This window comes from Molothrus aeneus, chromosome 4 (assembly GCF_037042795.1).
Source record: "Molothrus aeneus isolate 106 chromosome 4, BPBGC_Maene_1.0, whole genome shotgun sequence".
Taxonomy (NCBI): Eukaryota; Metazoa; Chordata; class Aves; order Passeriformes; family Icteridae; genus Molothrus; species Molothrus aeneus.
Window position 1 is genome coordinate 58,354,686 of NC_089649.1, and position 19,182 is coordinate 58,373,867.

The following is a 19,182-nucleotide window of genomic DNA, read 5'->3' on the forward strand; positions in this document are numbered from 1 at the left end:
AAGCTGACTGAATTTGGCCTGTGAATGCATGATAAGAACAATAGAACTGAATGTGAAGGAGATCTCATACTTGAAATTCAGGCCAGGTATTTTGTCCTCGTGCCCACGTGAATTCCCTTGCAAACAAGTGCTTCACTGTTACCTTGAGATACCTGCTTCTCATACTCACCTTTGTGTGTAAATTACAAACAGTCTGTGGCAGGAACAATTATTTTTCATTAGTATAGTGTCTAGCAAGCCTCATCACCGCCAGTACCACGCTGCCAGGACCGAACGGCATTTCCAGCACTTTACAAACCACGAGATTTCAGGCCCTTTTTTCGGGCTGGTGGGGCTCGCTGAGCTTAGCGGGCTCTCCGAGCGCTGCGGGGCGCGCTGAGCTCCGTGCGAGCCGGGCGGGACAGGGCAGGCCCGGCAGCCGCGGCTCCGCCAGGGCCGGCCGGGGCAGCGTCGGGCTGTGACCTCAGGCGCCCGGCCCAGGCCAACTCGTGCTCTGCAGTTCACCGAAGCCCTGTTGGCTTTAAGTTAATAATTCACCACTCGCTTTCCATTTTTGAACAAGGTCTTTATTTGCGTGGTTCAAGGTTTAATCACCTTGTTAGCCACCGCTTTGAGCTGCTGTCCCACGGCCCGTGGGGAGGGGGCCGTGAGACCGTGACCATCACACGCGTGATGCTTTTTGCGAAAAACGGAGGAGACCCCACTGAGTCCGTCCCCCGACGCAAACCTGGTGCCTTCCATTGCAGCACCCTGAGAGCCGGGGGAGCCTCGGGGCGGGGCAGCGGGAGGCGCCGGGACAGGTCCCATTCCCTGAGGGGTTAACGGCGGCAAGATGGCGGCGCGCCGGCCCGCCCCTCTCCGCCCCCCGCGTGCGGGGCAGTGGCGCGCGGCCGGGCCCGCGGCTGTCGCGCGGTGATGAGTCACCGGCAGGCGCGCGGCGCGGGGGCGGCGGGCGCGCAGCGGGCGGCGAACATGGCCGGCGTTGCCGACGCCGCCGCCGCCGCCGCGCCGGGCAGCGGCGGGGAAGGGCGGCAGGACAGCGGCCGCGGAGAGCCGAAAACTCTCTGGGGGAGCAGCGAGCCGCGGCCGCCCACCGCCGGCCCGGGGCAGCCGTCCCCGCAGCAGCGAACGGAGACGTTAGGCTTCTACGAGAGCGACCGGGGCAGGAAGAAGAAGCGGAGCCTCTCGGGTGAGCGGCGGCGGCGGCGGGGCCAGCGGGCTCCTCCTCGCGGCAGAGGGGGCCCCGGGACAGGGTGGCCCGCAGGGGGTACCGGTGTGGCCGTAGCGGCGTTGCCCAGGGCGGGCGGCTCTTGGTTCGCCCGTGCGAACTTGGGCGAGCGACTTGAAAAGTGCGCCGGGAGCGGGCGGGCCCCGGGAGCGGCGGGCGGCCCGCGGGGAGCTCTCCCTCAGCCCTGCCCGTGGGTTCGCTCCGCGAGGCGGGGTACGCGTGGCCGGCTGTGCCCCGGTCCCCGTACGGGGTGTTGGGGAGCGGAGCGCGGGCGGACGGGTCCCCGTGCCCTGTCACGCAGTTTTGTCAGCTGCTGCTCGGGAGGGGTGCGAGCAGCTCGGGCACCGTCCCTGGAGGGGTGCTGTGCCCGAAGGTGGGACTCCGGCTGTCGGCCTCGGTACCTGCCCGGTGCAGCGGTGCCTGGAGCGAGAGGGGTCGCTCGGAGCGCTCCCCGAGCCCCGCGGGCCGGGAGGCTGCGGGCTCGCTCGAGTTTCTTGCTGAAGTGCTAGAAGTGTTTGGTCGTCTTACCAGCTCTTGTTACACGCTTACAGCTGCGACTGCAGTGGTCTTTGCCTCTGCTGCTGGCAGTGACGATGCTATTAGAACTTGGAAGTACGCAGATTATTAGAAGTTATTTAAAGTAAATTAAATTTGCCAGCTGGGGATTCATAAGGAAAAATAAGGGGAAATGTCATGGCCTTTGTTATCAGTATGCAGCTATATTTACATTCAGACTTCAACCGGTTATTTCAGGTATCTACTAAGTAACTTTTTGAAATACCCCTGCAGTTTTTGTAAAACCTATCAGTCACCGTGTCAGGATTAATTTAATGTTGTAAATTAATTTAAGGTTATAAATAGCTATATTGCTGCTGTATTCTTAAATGATTGGCTTGCTGAAAATCTGGAAAGTGGTTGAAGTGTTAAACTTTCAAGGCTTTCTCAGTGTTGGCTTGAATGTGATAACACAGTCTTATCAAAAAAAAAGAAAATAAAATAATAGGATTTAACTTCAGTAATATGTCAATAATTGAATGCTTTCCTTCGAGTTTGATGGGTGCAATGTCTGTTTCTGATGTATTATATCATCAGATATGCAGTATCATTGGCTGCAGTACTGTGGTGTTGGTGAACACTACAGAATGTAAAGGTGATGTAATTTTCATAGGTGTAAAGGAATTTGCTTGATTGTAGTAGCATGAGTTGCTTTTAGGTGAAAAAAAAGAATGATCAAGATACATACCGATGTGCCTGAAAAACAACTGAACAAATAACTTTATAAAAAGGGGATTGTGACTGGAGGTGGTGGAGAATACTTAACTATGTTCATGCAATTTATTTGAAATTTTAAAATACTTAAAAATCTTCAGTGCTCTTTGATGTTTCATGGCAAGAAAACATAAGAACGGGCTTCTTGATTGAGCAACTAAAAATTCTAACTTGTCTAAGCAGTATGTTAACTAATAAAGTAGGGGTTTCTTTGATGAAGCAGGAACTAGTACTGTAAAGAGAAGTTGATTAGTGGAGAAGCAAATACTTTTTAAAATATATATTTTTTTGATTAATTGGTGTGCTTATGGAAGAAGTGTGTATTTAGGATTGACAGGAGTGAAGTGAGTGCCTGGAACTGCTGTGTTTAGGATTAAATTAATGATTATAGAATAGAAACTTAGTGAAGTGCAGTACATTTCACATTTCCTTAACTTTTCCTCTCCTTTCTGGTTAATGGTTATCCTTTGTGCAGCTATGCATTGAAGTCTAACTTAGCTAAATCACTGTCTTCTTACCTTGAAGGAATTTGTGTCTTTTGTGTTTTTTGAAGATGCTTATGCTTTCCTGTCCTGAGGTGTGGAGGTAAATGAGCATACTGTAAGCATTAAGAGTATGAATCTGTCTGAACAGATTAAACTTGGACCACAGTCTAAAACTTTCTGACTGCAAAAGAGGGGAATTTGAAGTAGGGAAGGAATTTGAAGTGGGAGGTAGAGTATACTTTTAAAAGAAAATGTTGCTTGATGCTTTGATAGCAGCATTAAGCTGTTTTTCAAATGATTTATTACTTTGTTCTGCCGTGGTGTCTCATGCTGTTCTTTTGGTTACTGTGTTTTTCCCACAGGGTCAGCCGCTAATCTGTTTCACAGCTGGCCCAGAGCTGAGCCTGGTGCTGGGTGGCAGTATGCGCTCAGAAGGGAGGTGGCTCAGTGGCTGTGTGCTCCAGTGCATCCCCTGTCACTGGAAAGGGGATTTTGCACCCACACTCTGGAGCTTGTGTGTTGATCAAGCTCAGTCAGGAGGATTGATTATCCCTCAATATCTAGGGCATGAAGGTCTAAGGTGTTGGAAACTTAAAATAATTTAAATAGTTACTTAAAATAATTAAAATAGTTTTCAGCAATAGGCCTCTGAAATAATTTGTGTTAGGTAAGAAGAGGTGGGAACAAATAACCCATTAGCTAAAATCTTAAAATATCTGAAGTTGGCAGGGACTCATAAGTTACCCCATGGTACTTGCTCGTATGCATATATTTACTGTGCAGGAAACTTCAGTTGTTTGAGATGGCTGTATCTTTAAGTTAGAGAAGGTTGGTTATTTGAGGTGGAAGAAAATACACCTGGGCATTTAACAGAGTAATTATTTGGTGTGCTTATACATACCTGTTTTTACTTTCCAGTTTTTAAACATTGAAGAATTGGAATAAGCAAAAAAGTTAAAAGTGATAGTGTTGCCAATGGAGACTCCAGAAAACAAGTTTGCAAGAGGTCTAAGCAGTGATTTCACAGAATGAACTTTGTTTGAAACTTTATACGTAAATATTTGTTTATTATTACCCATTAAGCAACATGTTGTTTTGTTTGTTTTAAAATAAATGCCTTTAAGGCTTTGAGTGATTTTGGCCTACTTAGTAGAAGTGGATCACCAAAATCATTTTCCAGTGACAAGCTCATACACAGGAAAATGGGTCAGTTCTCATCGTTTGAAGAAAATCATGATTTATTAACAATACATAATTAACAGGTAGTTAGTGAATTTTACAGTCAGTACCAGCAATATGATAAATCACAATACCAGACATATGGAGAATATTAATGCAGCACCACAAACTACAAAGTGCCTGTAATTTCCCCCAGGTTGTAATCACACCTCCCACCCAAGGTAATGCATGCTGTAAGCACACCCTCTTTTGCTTCTTTTATATTTCTGCTTGAGCTGATTCCTTCTTTGCTTTAAAACTCTGTAAACTTCTGGCTACTGTGAAAGTCTTCATCTTCAATGTGATGAATATTGAGAAGGCATTGCCTCAGACAGTTTTGGGTGAATTCTTCATGCAGAGTGTCAATACTTGCATTCTGCTCTTAACAGCTGTAACCTGAGTTGTTTTGCTAAGAATGTATATACAGCCTCTTCCTGCCCTGAAAAATGCAGAGCATTCTACCATGCAAGATTACTTCTCCCTCCTCTAGTCCCTAAGACTTTGGCTGAAATTTGAATTTACCATTTGTGAACATGTGCTTGTATCATAGTGTTTCTAGCTTTACCATTTGTAAACATGTGCTTGTATCATAGTAAGTGTCTCTAGCTTTTCATCTGTTTGTCTAGATGAGTGATTTTCATCTTCTGGGTATTGTGTGAACATTGAGAGTTTCTGTTTTTAAATGCCAATAACCGGAGATGTTGAACTTCATTGTAGTGTTCTGTCACTTCTGAAGTGTTACAAGGAGGTGATAATGTCAGACCTTGTCTGTGAGTGTTGAAACTTAAGTTCAACCTTCTTGTGCTGACAGCCTGAATTTCATAATTATAATTTCATATGTTATAAATTTTGTAAGACTCTTCTGTGCAAAGTCTTTTTTAGAAGCCATATGAGCTGCTTAAACACAGGCCAGTCAGCCTTCAGGTTATTTACCTACAGCCATTAAAGCAGAGGAGATCTGTACGTGCTTGATGGCTTTTTGACTGTGAAAGACCTGATCCCAAAGGTTCAGTGTGTTTGTACTATTTGTGCACTGAATTGCTTGGGATCACACGTCTGTCATGTTTTGCTGTTGTGGAAAGCAATTCTTTAAAATAAAAAACAAGTTGCTAATGTTTTATTCTTTAAAATAAAAACAAGTGAGAAAATAGCTTTTAAGAAGTCAAAAATAGAGTTTAGTAAATTTAGGAGGTCTGATAATACATTAAGGATTAGATTCACTCAGCATGTTGCATTTTGTGTAGCTGCTTTGAGTAATGTTTTGTCGAAGTGGATATCTGATTGCCTGGGAAAAGTAGCTTGTTTGTTGGGAGGCAGCAGGGAAATGAATTGTAGAGCATTGGACTTGCATCTCCTGAAACTCCTTTCATGCAGAGTTACTTAACCATCAGCAAAACCTTCTGGGTTAGAGGCTATGCAAATGAAACATGTAGCAAGTAATAAGTAACAAAAGTTAGCAGCTTCTCACCCTCTGGAGGTCATGCCTGAAGTGACTTCTGCCTATGTGTGTTTCTGAATAGATCTTTCCTTGCTGAGGTTCATCAGTGCTGAGCTAACAAGAGGTTATTTCCTTGAGCACAATGAGGCAAAATACACAGAGCGGCGAGAGAGAGTGTACACGTGCATGCGGATACCAAAAGAACTGGAAAAGGTGAAGTATGCTTTGACTTCTGATTCAATTTAGAGATGAAATCTGTTGAATTAAATTATTTAAAGAACTATTTAAAACACTTTTGCTACAAAAACAAAATGTAAACCTCTATAATGATTATTTTTCAATGTAACTAACTTAAACATTTTTGTTTCAGGTTTTTTTGCCTGTTTTCTTGTTGCTGCTGGCAATTCATTAGTAGAGACAAACAAATTCAGATGATGACAAATTATTTCAAATATAAAGATGTCATTGATTCTTAAAGGAATAATCAAGCAAAAGAAAACTTTTTACAGCAAAATGTAATTTTACATTTAAAACATTTTTTCAAATATTTTTTCCTGTATAAAGTTCTCTGAGAATGGGAAGGTTTCAGTCTTATAAAAATATGGTGACAGATGAGTTTTTCTAAGGTTTTTAACTTAATTTTTGTAGTCTTTTATTTTGCTTCTTGCCACTGTTTGCCACATCTCCCCTCTCTGTCCCGGTGTTATAGCCCTTCCTGAGGGATTCTTGCCACCTCCTTTATGTCAGCTTAGATATTATTCTGGCCCTGCAGTGAGCCAAGGTTTTGTTCTGGCTTAACCATGTTGATTTGGGAGCAGCAGCAGTGTGCTCAGGATTGATGAGTAAGGCACCATTGGTAATAAGGTTTGGCTAGGCTGCAGTGTAATGATAACATTAAAATTAATACTGCTAAAATTCCCAAAATCTCTAGGGATGAAGTTACATAGGGCTAAATCATTTTAATTTAAACTGAAGGAAGAAGTTTGTTTTGCTCTTCTCCTACTTCAGTCTCCTGCTTTATGCATACTGCCTGTTTTGCATGAGCTGTGGTTCTTGTTGGACCATTCCAGGAGTTAAATCCGCTCATAGTTTGGCAGTGAATGTTATACTTTCCTTGCTCTGTTTGCTCTGTGCTAGAATAGTGAGCTGATTTGCTCAGCCAATAATCTTGAGAATCCAGAGTCTACACAAGGACAGAAGGGGAGCTTTATAACTAAAGATGAAAGAGCAGTGGAGGAGGGAGGAAGGTGGGCAGGATTCCTTTGGTCAGTAGTGTGCTCATGTTCCCCTTTCAGTATCATTAAATTCATCCTTCAGCCGTGATGAGGCCTGGCTTTACCGAATTAAATTCCCAGTCAGTTACTGCAGAAGATCACGGAATAAATGAGATTGGGATGGACCCATGGAGTAGTCCATGCCCTTGCCTAAAGCTGTGTAACCTACAACAGGTTGTTCAGGATTGAAGGCTTTGAACATCTCCAGGGATGCTGTCTTCACATCCTCCATATTTACACGTTCCAGTTTATGATAGAATATTCATACTTCATATACTTATGGTAGAGACTCAGTTCAATGACACAGCATTTCTACATCATCTCCATTTTTAATTATGTAGATTATTACATGCTGTCTCCAAGGCACAGAAATTATTCTGAAGGATTGTAACCATAGATTTTCAATAAAATTTTTGGTGTGTTAGAACACGTAATATCCAGCAGTCTTTTTACAAATAAGATTAATGCTGTAAGTGGTGCAACTGATGGGTTTTGCATGGTAAATCAAACTTCAGTCTGTCCTTTGAATATGAAATATTATGAAACTGAATAATAAAGAGATTTTGAAAATGATTGTTATCTTTTTACACTGAGATTATGAAATATATTTTAGTTCTTTTCCTTGGCTTAGTCCATGTTAGTATACATACTAACTTTATCAAATTGAGCACCTAGAGATCAACTAGATAGTGTACAGATCATCACCTGTTGCAGAAACTGCTTGCCAATGTGATACAAAAATCCACTTGCTTGAAATAAAGCATGTCAGGCACTAGTAAAGGAAGAGAAGAATTTTCTCGATGGTTTGTTTTGTTTACTACCTTATAATTACAGAATAAGAATGAAAACTATAATCAGGAAGAGTGAGAATAAATCGGAGTAAATTTATCAAAGCCTACTCTCAGGAGATATTACTTAATAGGCACTTATCTAACATCCATAGTTTTAGACAGGAGTTTAATGTTCAAAAGGTAGTATTTTTGTTGTTGTTCTGAGTACCTTTCTTTGTTTAGAGAAGCTAGATAATTCACCATGTAAGTGATACTTCCCCTCAGTCATTTTGTGTCTTTTCAGTGGGAGCTTTTCATTTAGTAGGTTACTTATACTAAATAAGGTGGTCTGGTAGTGTCTATTCCTGCCATCTTAAGGGAACAGTTTTCAGTTGATCTCAAAGTTCAACTTTGTGCTCCTGTGTTAAATTATAGTTATGATGATGGAAAAGCTCTGTAGGCTTTTCTGTTAGTTCCTTAATGGAGCAGCAAAAATAATGTTTACAGAAAGGAGTAGAAGGTTTAGCACTGATTATATTTCATTGGGTGCATGTAGTAAAAATATTGGGAAAATGAGGACATTCAGCAATAATTGCAAATCTTAATGCAAGTTTATAGAACGTGAAAAACTGCCATTGCACTTGGGGAGAAGAAATCTGTCTAGATCTAAAAGAAAAAGTAGCATTGTTTTTGAGATTATAAGGATGTCCTCAAAGAACACAAGCAAAATGACTGGCTATCTTTCTGTTTTGTTGGGGTTAAGGAGTTTAAAAATAGTAAGTATTCAGTTCTGGTCATCTTCATTGCTTTAATATTCAATACCTAGTTTAAAAGTTATTTTAAAATACATAGATAGCTTAATGACATATTAAGGCAGTGCATAAATTTATCTACAGTTCATGTAACCACTGCTCCTGATAACTTTGAATAATAACTAAAAATGATGATATTTTAGAAAATAGTACTTGAGATGAATGAGTAAATATCAGGAAAGAGACCTTAACATCATGATGGTATTGAGGTATTCTACCACTGTAGAATTGGTTGAAATAATATTATAAAGGAAAATAAAAATTCAGGAATGATGGCAGTACAGTTGTGCCTAAGTCAGTTGTCTTATGTGGCTTGTAGATAGTTCTTCTGGGGTGCAGTCTGTGGGATTGCTTTTGGAGTTAGAATGTATGAGGTGTAAGAGGGCTCCCTGGACATGGGAGTGGCCATTGCACAAGCTAACAAAGAAGGTACTCTGAAAGGCAGAGGGACTGAGAGAGCTAAAAGTAATTTACTTGTACTTTGGTTTACACCCTCATCCCAGTATCTTCCTTTCCCATCAGCAGTACATACAACTTCCACATGTAAATGCATATCTGACATGGATATGTGGGTCTGCTTAGATGTTGCTAGTCTTAATTGTGCAGCCAGTTAAACTGGCTTGTATAGGATTATCCTTGCAGGAAAAATTACTAGTTCATGGTCTGACAGAAGCATAAAACCATATTTCTAGACTTCATTTAGATAGAACACAGAATCATTTAAAGAGCAGATAAAGAAGGAATGCCATGTGGGGAGAGTCTGGTATATGGGAGTTGGAATTGTGGAGTTTATGTCTAGTTTAATTATCATAGAGTTGCTTGGCTTGTAGCCACAATGAATGGCTTTAATGTTTGTGTAAATTAAGGATAAGACATTTAAACTTTGTATGTTATATTCTTTGTATGAAAAAGAAAAAGAATTTCTGTATTCCTTGAAGGAGATCTACCACAGCTGTAATTAGCTGTGCAATAGAAAATTTACAAGGTAATAGAAAACTTTTTGGGGTGAGGAAATAATGTTGAAAAAGGAGATAGGAAGAAAACGGCTGCGCACCAGCTCTGTTGGTTTTCCCCCTAAGGTTAAAACATGAACTTTGTTAACCTTACAGGAAAGTTACCATTGGAAAGTGAGTAGCAGCTATATTCAACTGCTGTTTATATATTAAATAAATACTAAGTGCAGTGAGCTGTGAAATTCTACAAAAGCCTTCATTACTTGGACCTTGTGGTGCAGAATTGCTGAATAGTCTTCAAATGCATAGCATGTTAATTTTTTTTATGGTTTAGCTGATTGAACAAGTGAGAATATTGTGCTTATTTGGTTAATTAGTCTTATGTAAATGTATATTTCATAGCATAATTCTTTATAAACTTTTTGTGAATTTTATAAACTACTAACATACTTCTGTTTATTTTTGTAATTTAGTTGATGTTTTTTGGAATCTTTTTGTGCCTGGATGCTTTTCTGTATGTGTTCACCCTGCTTCCTTTGAGAGTTTTTCTGGCAATGTTCCGGTTCATCACTTTGCCTTGCTATGGCTTACGGTAAGTTGATTCAAGAGAAAGGTGTTGATACCCTTCAATGATATTTCACCATTTATGTGTATGCTTCATTTTATGGCCTTTCAGTACTGTTTGAACTACTAATGACTTCTTCCACTGAAAAATAGAAGTCTCAGTGTAAGCTAGCCAAAGTAAAGGTGTGTGTGTGTGACCTTTAAGCTTTACCAGCAGTCACTAACTGTCACCATTGCTTCCTTCAGACACAACAGTTTGATAACAGCACCACTTAGGCATATTCAGGTTAGTAAAGGAGAGAGATCTAACCTTACCTTATAGTTTTGTTCTTTTACCTAACATCTATGTGAACATTTTTTTAAAATTCCTTAGACTTGGCTCATGTATTTTGATAGGCTCTTTGATATCAAAACAGAAGTTGTTTATTTTTTAACAGTTAAAGCTTTCTTTATTTTCATGGAAAACTTTGCTGAAAAGATCCCTGAATAAAAAGTGTTCTTTTCTTTCCTCTGAAGAATCCTAGGGAGTGAAGCATGGAGAGAAAAACCAAGCAGAATATTAAGAAATATTAGATCTTAATGCCTTGATTTTCGTTCATATCAATACTAAGAAGTTGCTAATACATAAAGTTTTTAGCTTTTCTGGTATAGGCATCAAAAATTGGATAGAATTAATCTCCTTCATAAAACCTGCTACTTCATGGTAAAGTTGGCTGTGTAAACCTTAAGTGTAGTCTGAAATAAAAGGAGCATTTGTATTGATGTAATTTTTTTTTCTTGATAAATAAAGACTTCAGGATCTTTATTCTAAATTTTCCAAAACATGAAGTTGATTTATGGTTACTGATTTTTTTTAAATTATGTTGTTTGTATTTGCATTATCAATATTGTCTTTTATATGTGAAGATCTTTTAGATGCATAGTTTAGAAATGTATGTTCTGATTACAAGCAAATGCTAGTTAGTTGCAAAAAAATAATATTGTGAAATATAGTCCAAAGCTGAGATGTTTGTATCTGGTGATGTTAAACATAGGCACTAGATGGCAGTCTCTAATGTTTTATTGTGCTGTTAATTTTGCACTGAACCTCAGACTTAGTAGGTCAAGAGAGTTTTCTTAGCTGTGTAGAAATGACAGTTGTTTGGCTTTAGCCTGATGACAAGGCAAATTCTGTTCCTATTTGTAGATATCTGTATAGATGCTATTACTAAATTCAGGTAAATGTAATGAAGTTCAGTGTATCATTTGAATCTTACTTTTTTCTGTTTTAAAAATGTTCTTCCTCGTTTATAAACTCAGCTTTGCTTTTGGCAAAGAAATTTTCTGCTCTTCTGAAATTACAATTAAAGATTTCAAAGACCAATTACTGTTTTAGGTTGTTGCTCAATATGCTGACAAAAGTGACATTTGAAGCCCCATATGCACTCATGTGTGTGATATGTGTATATATGCATACATGCACCTGCAATGCTAATATTTAGTCTGCTTGCTTGACAGTATTTTGTGTGTCAGGGACAGTAAAAAGTGGTTTAATCTGTTGAACTTGCCTGTGTTAAAGGGTTATCAAGTAAGACGCTGTGAAACTTATCTTGAGTGAAGAAGTCTTTGTTTTTGTAACAACTCCAGAAGCAATTCCTTCACAATTTCTTCCAATGTGTTGGAATTTAGTTCACTAGAATCTCCAGTTGTTCAGTAGAGGGTTTAATTCATTCATGTTCTAAAGTTTGTGGCTTTTTACTGAAAGTTTTAGGACTCATAGTATGTAATGGAACTTCTTCAGATGTAATAATTCTTATTTCCAAGTATTCAGAGTCTGCACTTTGAATTTTTGGGGTTTTTTTTTGGTTTTTGTAGTTATGCTGATTTAATTTGTTATGGCAAAAATATTTGTGATTTTCTTCCAGCTCAGGAAATACATTTTTATGTATTTGTAACAAAATAGAGTTGAATAAGTAAAGCACATTTGTAATTATAAAAGGTACTTACAAAGCAGGTGGCTGTTTATCTTCTGGCTTGTTCTTCCTTGCAAATATCAAATAAATGTTGACTAGTTGTTACTTGAACCTGCCACATCATATTCCATTCTGTGTAGTAAATAAAAGTGCTCCTCCCTTCATCCTGACTTTTCTCTCAACATCTCAGTGGAGTAATTGAGCAGTGAGTGTTCTGCTTCCCTTCCAGTTTACTCTTCAGTTTATTTATTTCCTCATAATTCTATCTTCTCTTTTCAGTGTAGAGAAAGATTATATTACCCTTTTTTTTTAACAATAAAACCACATTCTATATAAATGAGCTAATTCCTGTCTAGGGTATATTATGCAAAGTGCTTAAATGTAGGGGAAGTGGTTTATAGCCTCTTTCACATGTTGGAATATTTCATTTTACGGAATTCTGAAAGGAAAGAAAGAGTAATGTATCTTAAAGAAAATAGTTTACTCTTTCTGCCTAGACAGTGTAAGCACTTCAGTTTGACTTCTGTCATCCTTCCTCATCACTTGATCTTTCCTTTTGAGCAAATTTAGTTCTGTGTTTTTGTCAGAACTATATTGGTGCTGACAAAGCAATCTTTTAAAAAACTTAGAGAACTTTAGTCAGAAGAATCCAAGACTATCATTGAGTGAACTAAATGCTTTGTTTAATTACTGAGATCAAACTGGCAAGGGCTGAATCATCACATGGTTTTGGTAGTTTTGGCAGGTGCAACTTCATTAGTCTGTGCTCTATAAGTGGCAGGGTGCTTTTAGAAAAAATTAACAAGCACTTCACAAAATTAGATTACATCTTCTGAAATCAAAAAAAAAAAAAAATCAGCTCTACTATATTTTCTTTTGATACAATAAAAAGAACTTTCCTAAATTATTCTCTTTGAATCTTGTAGACTATTCTCACTTTATTAAAACATTCTTTGACAGCATAAAAGATTCATTGTTCCAGCAAAGTATGTGCCAAGGTAGACAGAGCAGTGGACCTGGTGGAGTTTTGTTTGAATTAGAGTCCTTGGTGACAAGTTCCTAAAACTGACTCTGCCCAAGGTTGAAAGTTTCATTTACAATTTAGACATTCATTTACAATTCAGACAATTTTTTGATCAATACCTCAGGCCCAGAGATTCTGGGTAGATTAATATCACTGCCTGTTTTGAAGCTCTTTCATAGAGCTAACTTATTATTTTTCTTGAAAATATGTTGCATGCCAATAAAGGGCAATGTGGGAATGTGGAAAAGCTCTTCTGTATTATTTGTAAAGCGCCATGATATGAAAGCTAAAATTGCGTGTTAGTGAAACTCTGATAAGACTCCCAATTTAATTATGTTTGAAGGCATTTTCCATCATCTCCACAAAGCAAGAAAGGATTTGGGAGGGAAAGTGAGGGGTTTTTCTCCAAATTATCGTTTTCTCAAAAAAATACAGTAGAAGATTATGTATTTTCTTACATGTAAAGATAGATTGACAAAACCTTTACAAGAGACCTCCCACACACACCTCATCTTCAGGGGTTCCCGAGTTCCCACTGCCAGGAGTGGGTCCAGGGATGAGGGCAGCACCTTGATAGTGGAAGCCCAACAAGATCCTGCTTTTGTGAGCAGCACCCACCCACCCCTCACATGCCCCAGCACCTCCAGTGCCTCACACCAGAGCTGAATCCCACCAGGAACTGGAGCATGGTGCTAATGACACCACAGTTGTGAGTTCAATCCCTGTGCAGGCCATTTATTTAAGAGTTGGACTTAATGATCCTTGTGGGTTCCCTTCCAACTCAGAATATTCTGTGAATTCTTCCATGTAGAAGTAGATATAGATAGATTGTAAATACCTGTATTTTTCTTTTACTCTGCTCTCTGAAATAAGTGAATTTAGGTCCTGTCAGCAATAACATGAATAACTTCAGCTATACTGTATGTACATCTTAAAATTCTCATTGGCCTCCTGTGAGTTTACAGATTCCTGTTTTTCGGTAGGAAATACATAGAACAACATTATTCCAAGAAAGAAGCTGTAGAAACAAAGCATATCTGGAACAATAAAACAAACAAATACAGTGGCATTCTTCTTATGGACATTATTTATTTGTTCATGTTATCAGGCTATTAAAAAAATTTGAACCTCTGTTATACACTTACTCCCAAGCCTTTTTTTTTCTTTGAGGAATTTAGCTATGAAATCCATAAACTTCCTTTTGTCACCTGAAGTTCATTTAGGATGTTGTGCATCTGCCCACCAAAATGTGTAGCTTTCTACCAACCAAAAAAGGAAGATGCATTCATTTTTTTTTCTGTAGTATACTCTCAGATCAAGTACTCCTTGCTCCTTTCCATAACAGTGCATAGTGTAGCAACATTACAACCTTCTCTTTCTTTCTTTCTTGTAAATCAGACCGAAGGGAAGAGCACTTTCACTTCCTTTATAGGATGGAATGTGGTGTCACAGGGATTCCTCCTTGGTGAGTAAATCCTGATTTTCTTTTTCCTTCTTTGCTGTCAGCCAAATTCACACATCTACAGGTAATCAGTAAAAAGGCTGGTTTCAAATGGGTAGTATAGCTAAATTAACCAACATACCTCAAAGGAGAAACCAAAACTTAGTTTTAATAACAAACACATGAAATTGATTCAGTGCAATTTGTGGTAGGTGTATTTTCTTGTGTAACTTAACATCACTGTGGAAATGAGTTATCTTAGATTTAAAGCATTTTTCACATAGAGTACCTATGGACCAATTTGGTCCAGTTTAAAAAAGAATATCTTGGAAAAACTATAGCCCCTGCTGTACTTCAGTTTATAGTGCCTTAGCCTTTTTGAGGTTTCTTCTAAGTACTGCTTCAGTCAGGTTCATAGCTATATTTTTGTTTGTACTTAAAGCAGGTATTTTTTGTAATGCTTAACCTCAATCATAGGGAGTTCAGAAAGTTCATTGCCAGGTGTCTTAGTATTAGACTCATAGATAATTCTATGTATAATAAAATACAGCACTTCAGCATATGTTTGTTAACTATCTTCAGTTATATTTGATTCTGTTATTTAAAAAATAAAAGCCTAATGAAAGCTTATTCTAGTTGTCACTCTTTTGAAACCTCGTTTTTTTTTTATTTTTTTGAGACAGCTCTCATCGGGGCCTAACAGCAAGGTTGGTTTTGTTTCATTCTTAGCATGGTCTCGTGCTGTATTGTGTGCATGTAGAGGCTTTTTGTTGTTTGAGAAATGCATTGCCACCTAATTTTGGCAAGCTCGGCTCTCAGTTTCTTAGAAGTCCACATTTGGGACATTTTTCTTATCAGTCTGTAGAATCACAACTGTACATCAGTGAAGTCCTGTATAGTGTATGGTGTATCACTTGTTAAAATCCCAAGCTGGAAATTAGATTTGCTCAAAGTAGTTTCTTTTCCTGAAGCCAAACTTGAGCATAATTGTAGGAAAATATTTCAATAGATCACATAGTCCATTAAAAAAATTTTTAGTGTGTACTTATGTGGGCAAGTATACTCTTCAGACAACCTCACTTGGATTTTATTTTCCCTTACATCTTTAATTATGCTAACAGGAAAATATACCCTTATGTGTTAATGTAATAATTTTTGTTAGTGCTTCATGTAAAATTAGAAATTCATGACACCACCGTTCTTTTATGAAGGGTATATTGAAGAATAGAGAGTTTGGTAAAAACTACACACAAAACAAAACCGTCCAAGTATCTTCAATGTAAAATGGAGGAAAAAAAGATACCTGAGCAAAACTTTAACTAGACCACAATATCAATAACTGAAATACATTATTGCACTCCTCAGTGGTTGCCTGTTTGAAAATGTTAGCATTGAATAAATAATACAGGTAGAAGAGGCTTGCTGTAAAATACATGCTTAAATTTGTAAAATGATAAAAGACATCTTCAGTGCATTATTAGCAGAACAATAAACCCAAATAAAAAGGGCTTTATAAGTGTCAACATTTATAGCATTATTATTTTTACAAAAGCTTTAAAATATATATATGTGTATGTTATTAAGATGAAAATATCCATCTAAAACATTTTTGCAGTGACAGTGTATTCATATCTTTAAATTACTGTATATATGACATCAGTATTGGAAATTTTGTGTGTTGACTTCATAGGAGTAATTGTTTAGAATAATGAATTATTATGAGTGAGAATTATTCATGTGAATTAGTTGGATGAGACTAAATAGTCTAAACTAAAGGAACCCATTAAAATGCAGTGAATTGTATCAATAAACAAGAAAATACCTTGAATGCCTGTGGATTTAAAAAAACCAAAACAATCAAAACCCAAATGACTCTAAAAGATGATTGGAAAACCATATGTAATCAGACTAGTGAAGAATTGAGGAGCACCAGGAGGCCTGTAAGATAAAAATAAAGGTATCATATGACATCATGTGACAGTCTGTGCAGTTAAGTTTAAAATAATATATTCAGAGTGCATCAGGGTTTGATGCCAAAGTAACTAAATTCACAGACAAGTGTACTTGTCTGCAGATTACACAATGTAGTGAAAACATTGTTCATTTTGTTGTTTCAGTTGCTGAAAAGCATACCAGAAGCAACCGTAGTGAGACTTCTTTTAAGCTTTTTTATACAGCAAGAACAAATTTCTTTTTGTCCAGGTTGCATTTCATGTTCCAAATGGTTTAACTACTTTAAATTCAATAAGCAAATCTTATTAAAATGCCCGACACACAATCTTGGTTTTCTTGGAAATCACTTGCTTAAGCAATCTTGTTCATTAGCTACTTGTGATTTTGAACATATTAAAGACAAATATTAGTAAACTGTGATTTATTTTTAATAACACTCTGCTTGATGCTGAGTAAATTCAGTCATACAGCTTTTGGAACAAAAACAAGTTTGGAGGGGTAGATACCAATGCTTTGAAAACCATGAGCTGCTTTGCTTCTTTAATTTATTAAAGAGAAATTACTGTGAAATCCATCACGCTGTTCAGTAGCAAACATTAAGGTTCAGTAGTGTGACCATCTGTGTAGTCATAGCCCCTATGGATGATGGAACCTAAAGCTTTTCAGCCAGTAGATGGAGACAGAAGCCTTAATGCTGTATAAAATGTGGATCATGGCATTTTGAGTATGATGTTAAATAGAAATACCTTGAAAATTACAGACAGATAACTAGTTCAACTAGTTCCTTAAACTTTGAATTGGGTTTGCTTATGATGAGCACTGGTTTTCACGCTAGAATTTTCTTCATTGGATAGGTGTTTTATGTGGATTGTGATATAAGTTTGACTTGATTTTGTAACAGAGGGGATTTTTTACAAGTGTCACAAGTCATCTTGGAAAAAAAAATTGTTGTTTTTCCTAAAACTTATCTAAGTTTGTGGGTAGCCAGTATATTTGGTAACATTCTAATTTGATAGTATTTTAATTTAATTTTATAGAATATACCAGTATTCTAGAAGTAATTATTTTGCATATTTGTGAGGCAGTTTGCTTGCTTTTAGCCTTCTGAAGGGAGGGGACATACACGGATCCAATGGTTTTCTAAACAGAGGAAAGACTTGGATTTACACTTTCTAAATTTGTCTCATGGTTCACAAACCATAAATTGGAAAGTTTGAAGCATGAGTATTAACCCTTGATTTTTGTAAAAAGTAGGTTTTTTCTGTAACACTGATTTGCTCAGTTCCTGGTTGATGTCAATCAGTGCATTGTGGAAATTTTGCCATAGTTTCACTTTGAACTGCTGTAAATACTGTGGGGTAAGCATTGAGTGTGGCATGGTTCTGCTTTTCTAACAACTGACTGGGCTGAAACAGAAGCATGCTGAGGTGGAATAGAGAGGTATAGTGGTGTGGCTTGCATAGTATCACTTTGTTAAATGTTAAATTAATAATAAGTTTGTATATCACCTAAAGTATGGATTTCTTTGTTTATGGCGTTCTGAGAAGTAAGGCTTTGTTTCAGTGGAGATTTTCTGTCAATTAGTAGATGTAAAGATAAATATACCCAAAGGCTGAGGAGTTTGAACATCTTGTTAAGTACATGCTGTAGAATGGTGAAGTCTCTGTGTGATTTTTTTCTGTATTGTCATAATTTACTGGTTAAATTACAGTGCCAAGAGAGTTTATCTGTAAAGGAATGCTTGGATTTTTACTGAATTCATGCAGGTTGAAGGATCATCTCATGTTTAAACATTTTGGTGTATTCAGTGATAGTAATAGTAAAGCAGTATAAGATTTAACATAGTGGATAATAGAATGGATATGTCTTACTCTTCAGTATTAAGACACTTGGCTGTTTGAAGAAGTTTTAAAATTTGATTCCTAGATAGTCTAGGCTATACAGCTAATGTGGGAACTTAGGACTTAGCATAATGAAACCACTTGTAAAATTCTGTAAAGAGCATCTTAGAGAGCATGACTCAAAGCAAAAAATATTTGAAGTAGTAATGGAATAATCACAGAATCATTGAATGGTTTGGGTTGGAAGGGACCTTAAAGATCACCAGTTCCAGCCCCCCTGCCATGGGCAGGGGCACCTTCCACTAAACCAGGTTGCTCAAATAATCCAGAAAATAATTATATGAAAAGATATAAATCATGTATCGTAACAAGGTGTATATCAAGGAAAGTCCAGATGCTCTGGATCCTTTTATTTACTAGTTTGAGGTGTGAAAATTGTGAGGTAAATTATATCCAGCTAAATTTTGAAACCATGTAATATTATTTCTGGAATCTGGTAGGACATTAGAGGAACTACATCTTGGACACAGGCTCTCATGATACCGTCTTTCAAGAGCAGAGTTCACTAAAGCCAGGCAAGTGTTAATATTTAACTCACTTGTGCAGCATCACTGTATGCCTGGGATAGCTTTGAAGGAAAAGACTAACTGCTTTCTACAGAAAAATTCTTCTGCCCACTGCTTTGTTACCTTGCTGCCAGAATGATTGAAGTTGTATCATTGTAGTGCACTTTAATTATTGTTCTCATTTTGTCACTTATGAGAAATAAGACCCACGTGTAATTTTCGTATTGGTATTCTGTCATACTTCACGCACAGCTGTAAAAATGTGAAGTGTTTGGAAGTGAGCTAAACTGTTTCAGCTTCTCATATCTCCATTTAATGGTTTCTAAAGTTGTACAATATCACACTCTGAGTTTTCACATCAGCTCAGTAATGTCTAATTCTTAAAAACTTGGGT

General features: G+C 37.9%; 1 protein-coding gene across 2 annotated transcripts in view; it reads left to right on the plus strand.

Moving 5' to 3' along the window:
• Nucleotides 1-948: 948 nt before the first annotated feature.
• TAPT1 (transmembrane anterior posterior transformation 1) overlaps nt 949-19,182 on the plus strand; it is a 49,365-nt gene continuing 31,131 nt past the window's right edge. Inside the window, exons 1-4 of one of the 2 annotated variants that reach the window (XM_066549184.1) lie at nt 949-1,189; nt 5,721-5,851; nt 9,921-10,039; nt 15,112-15,135. In XM_066549184.1, coding sequence (XP_066405281.1) covers nt 973-1,189; nt 5,721-5,851; nt 9,921-10,039; nt 15,112-15,135 — 491 coding nt within the window. In that variant the 5' untranslated portion in view covers nt 949-972. The remainder of the gene's footprint in view (nt 1,190-5,720; nt 5,852-9,920; nt 10,040-15,111; nt 15,136-19,182) is intronic. The other variant, XM_066549185.1, reaches the window with a different exon arrangement.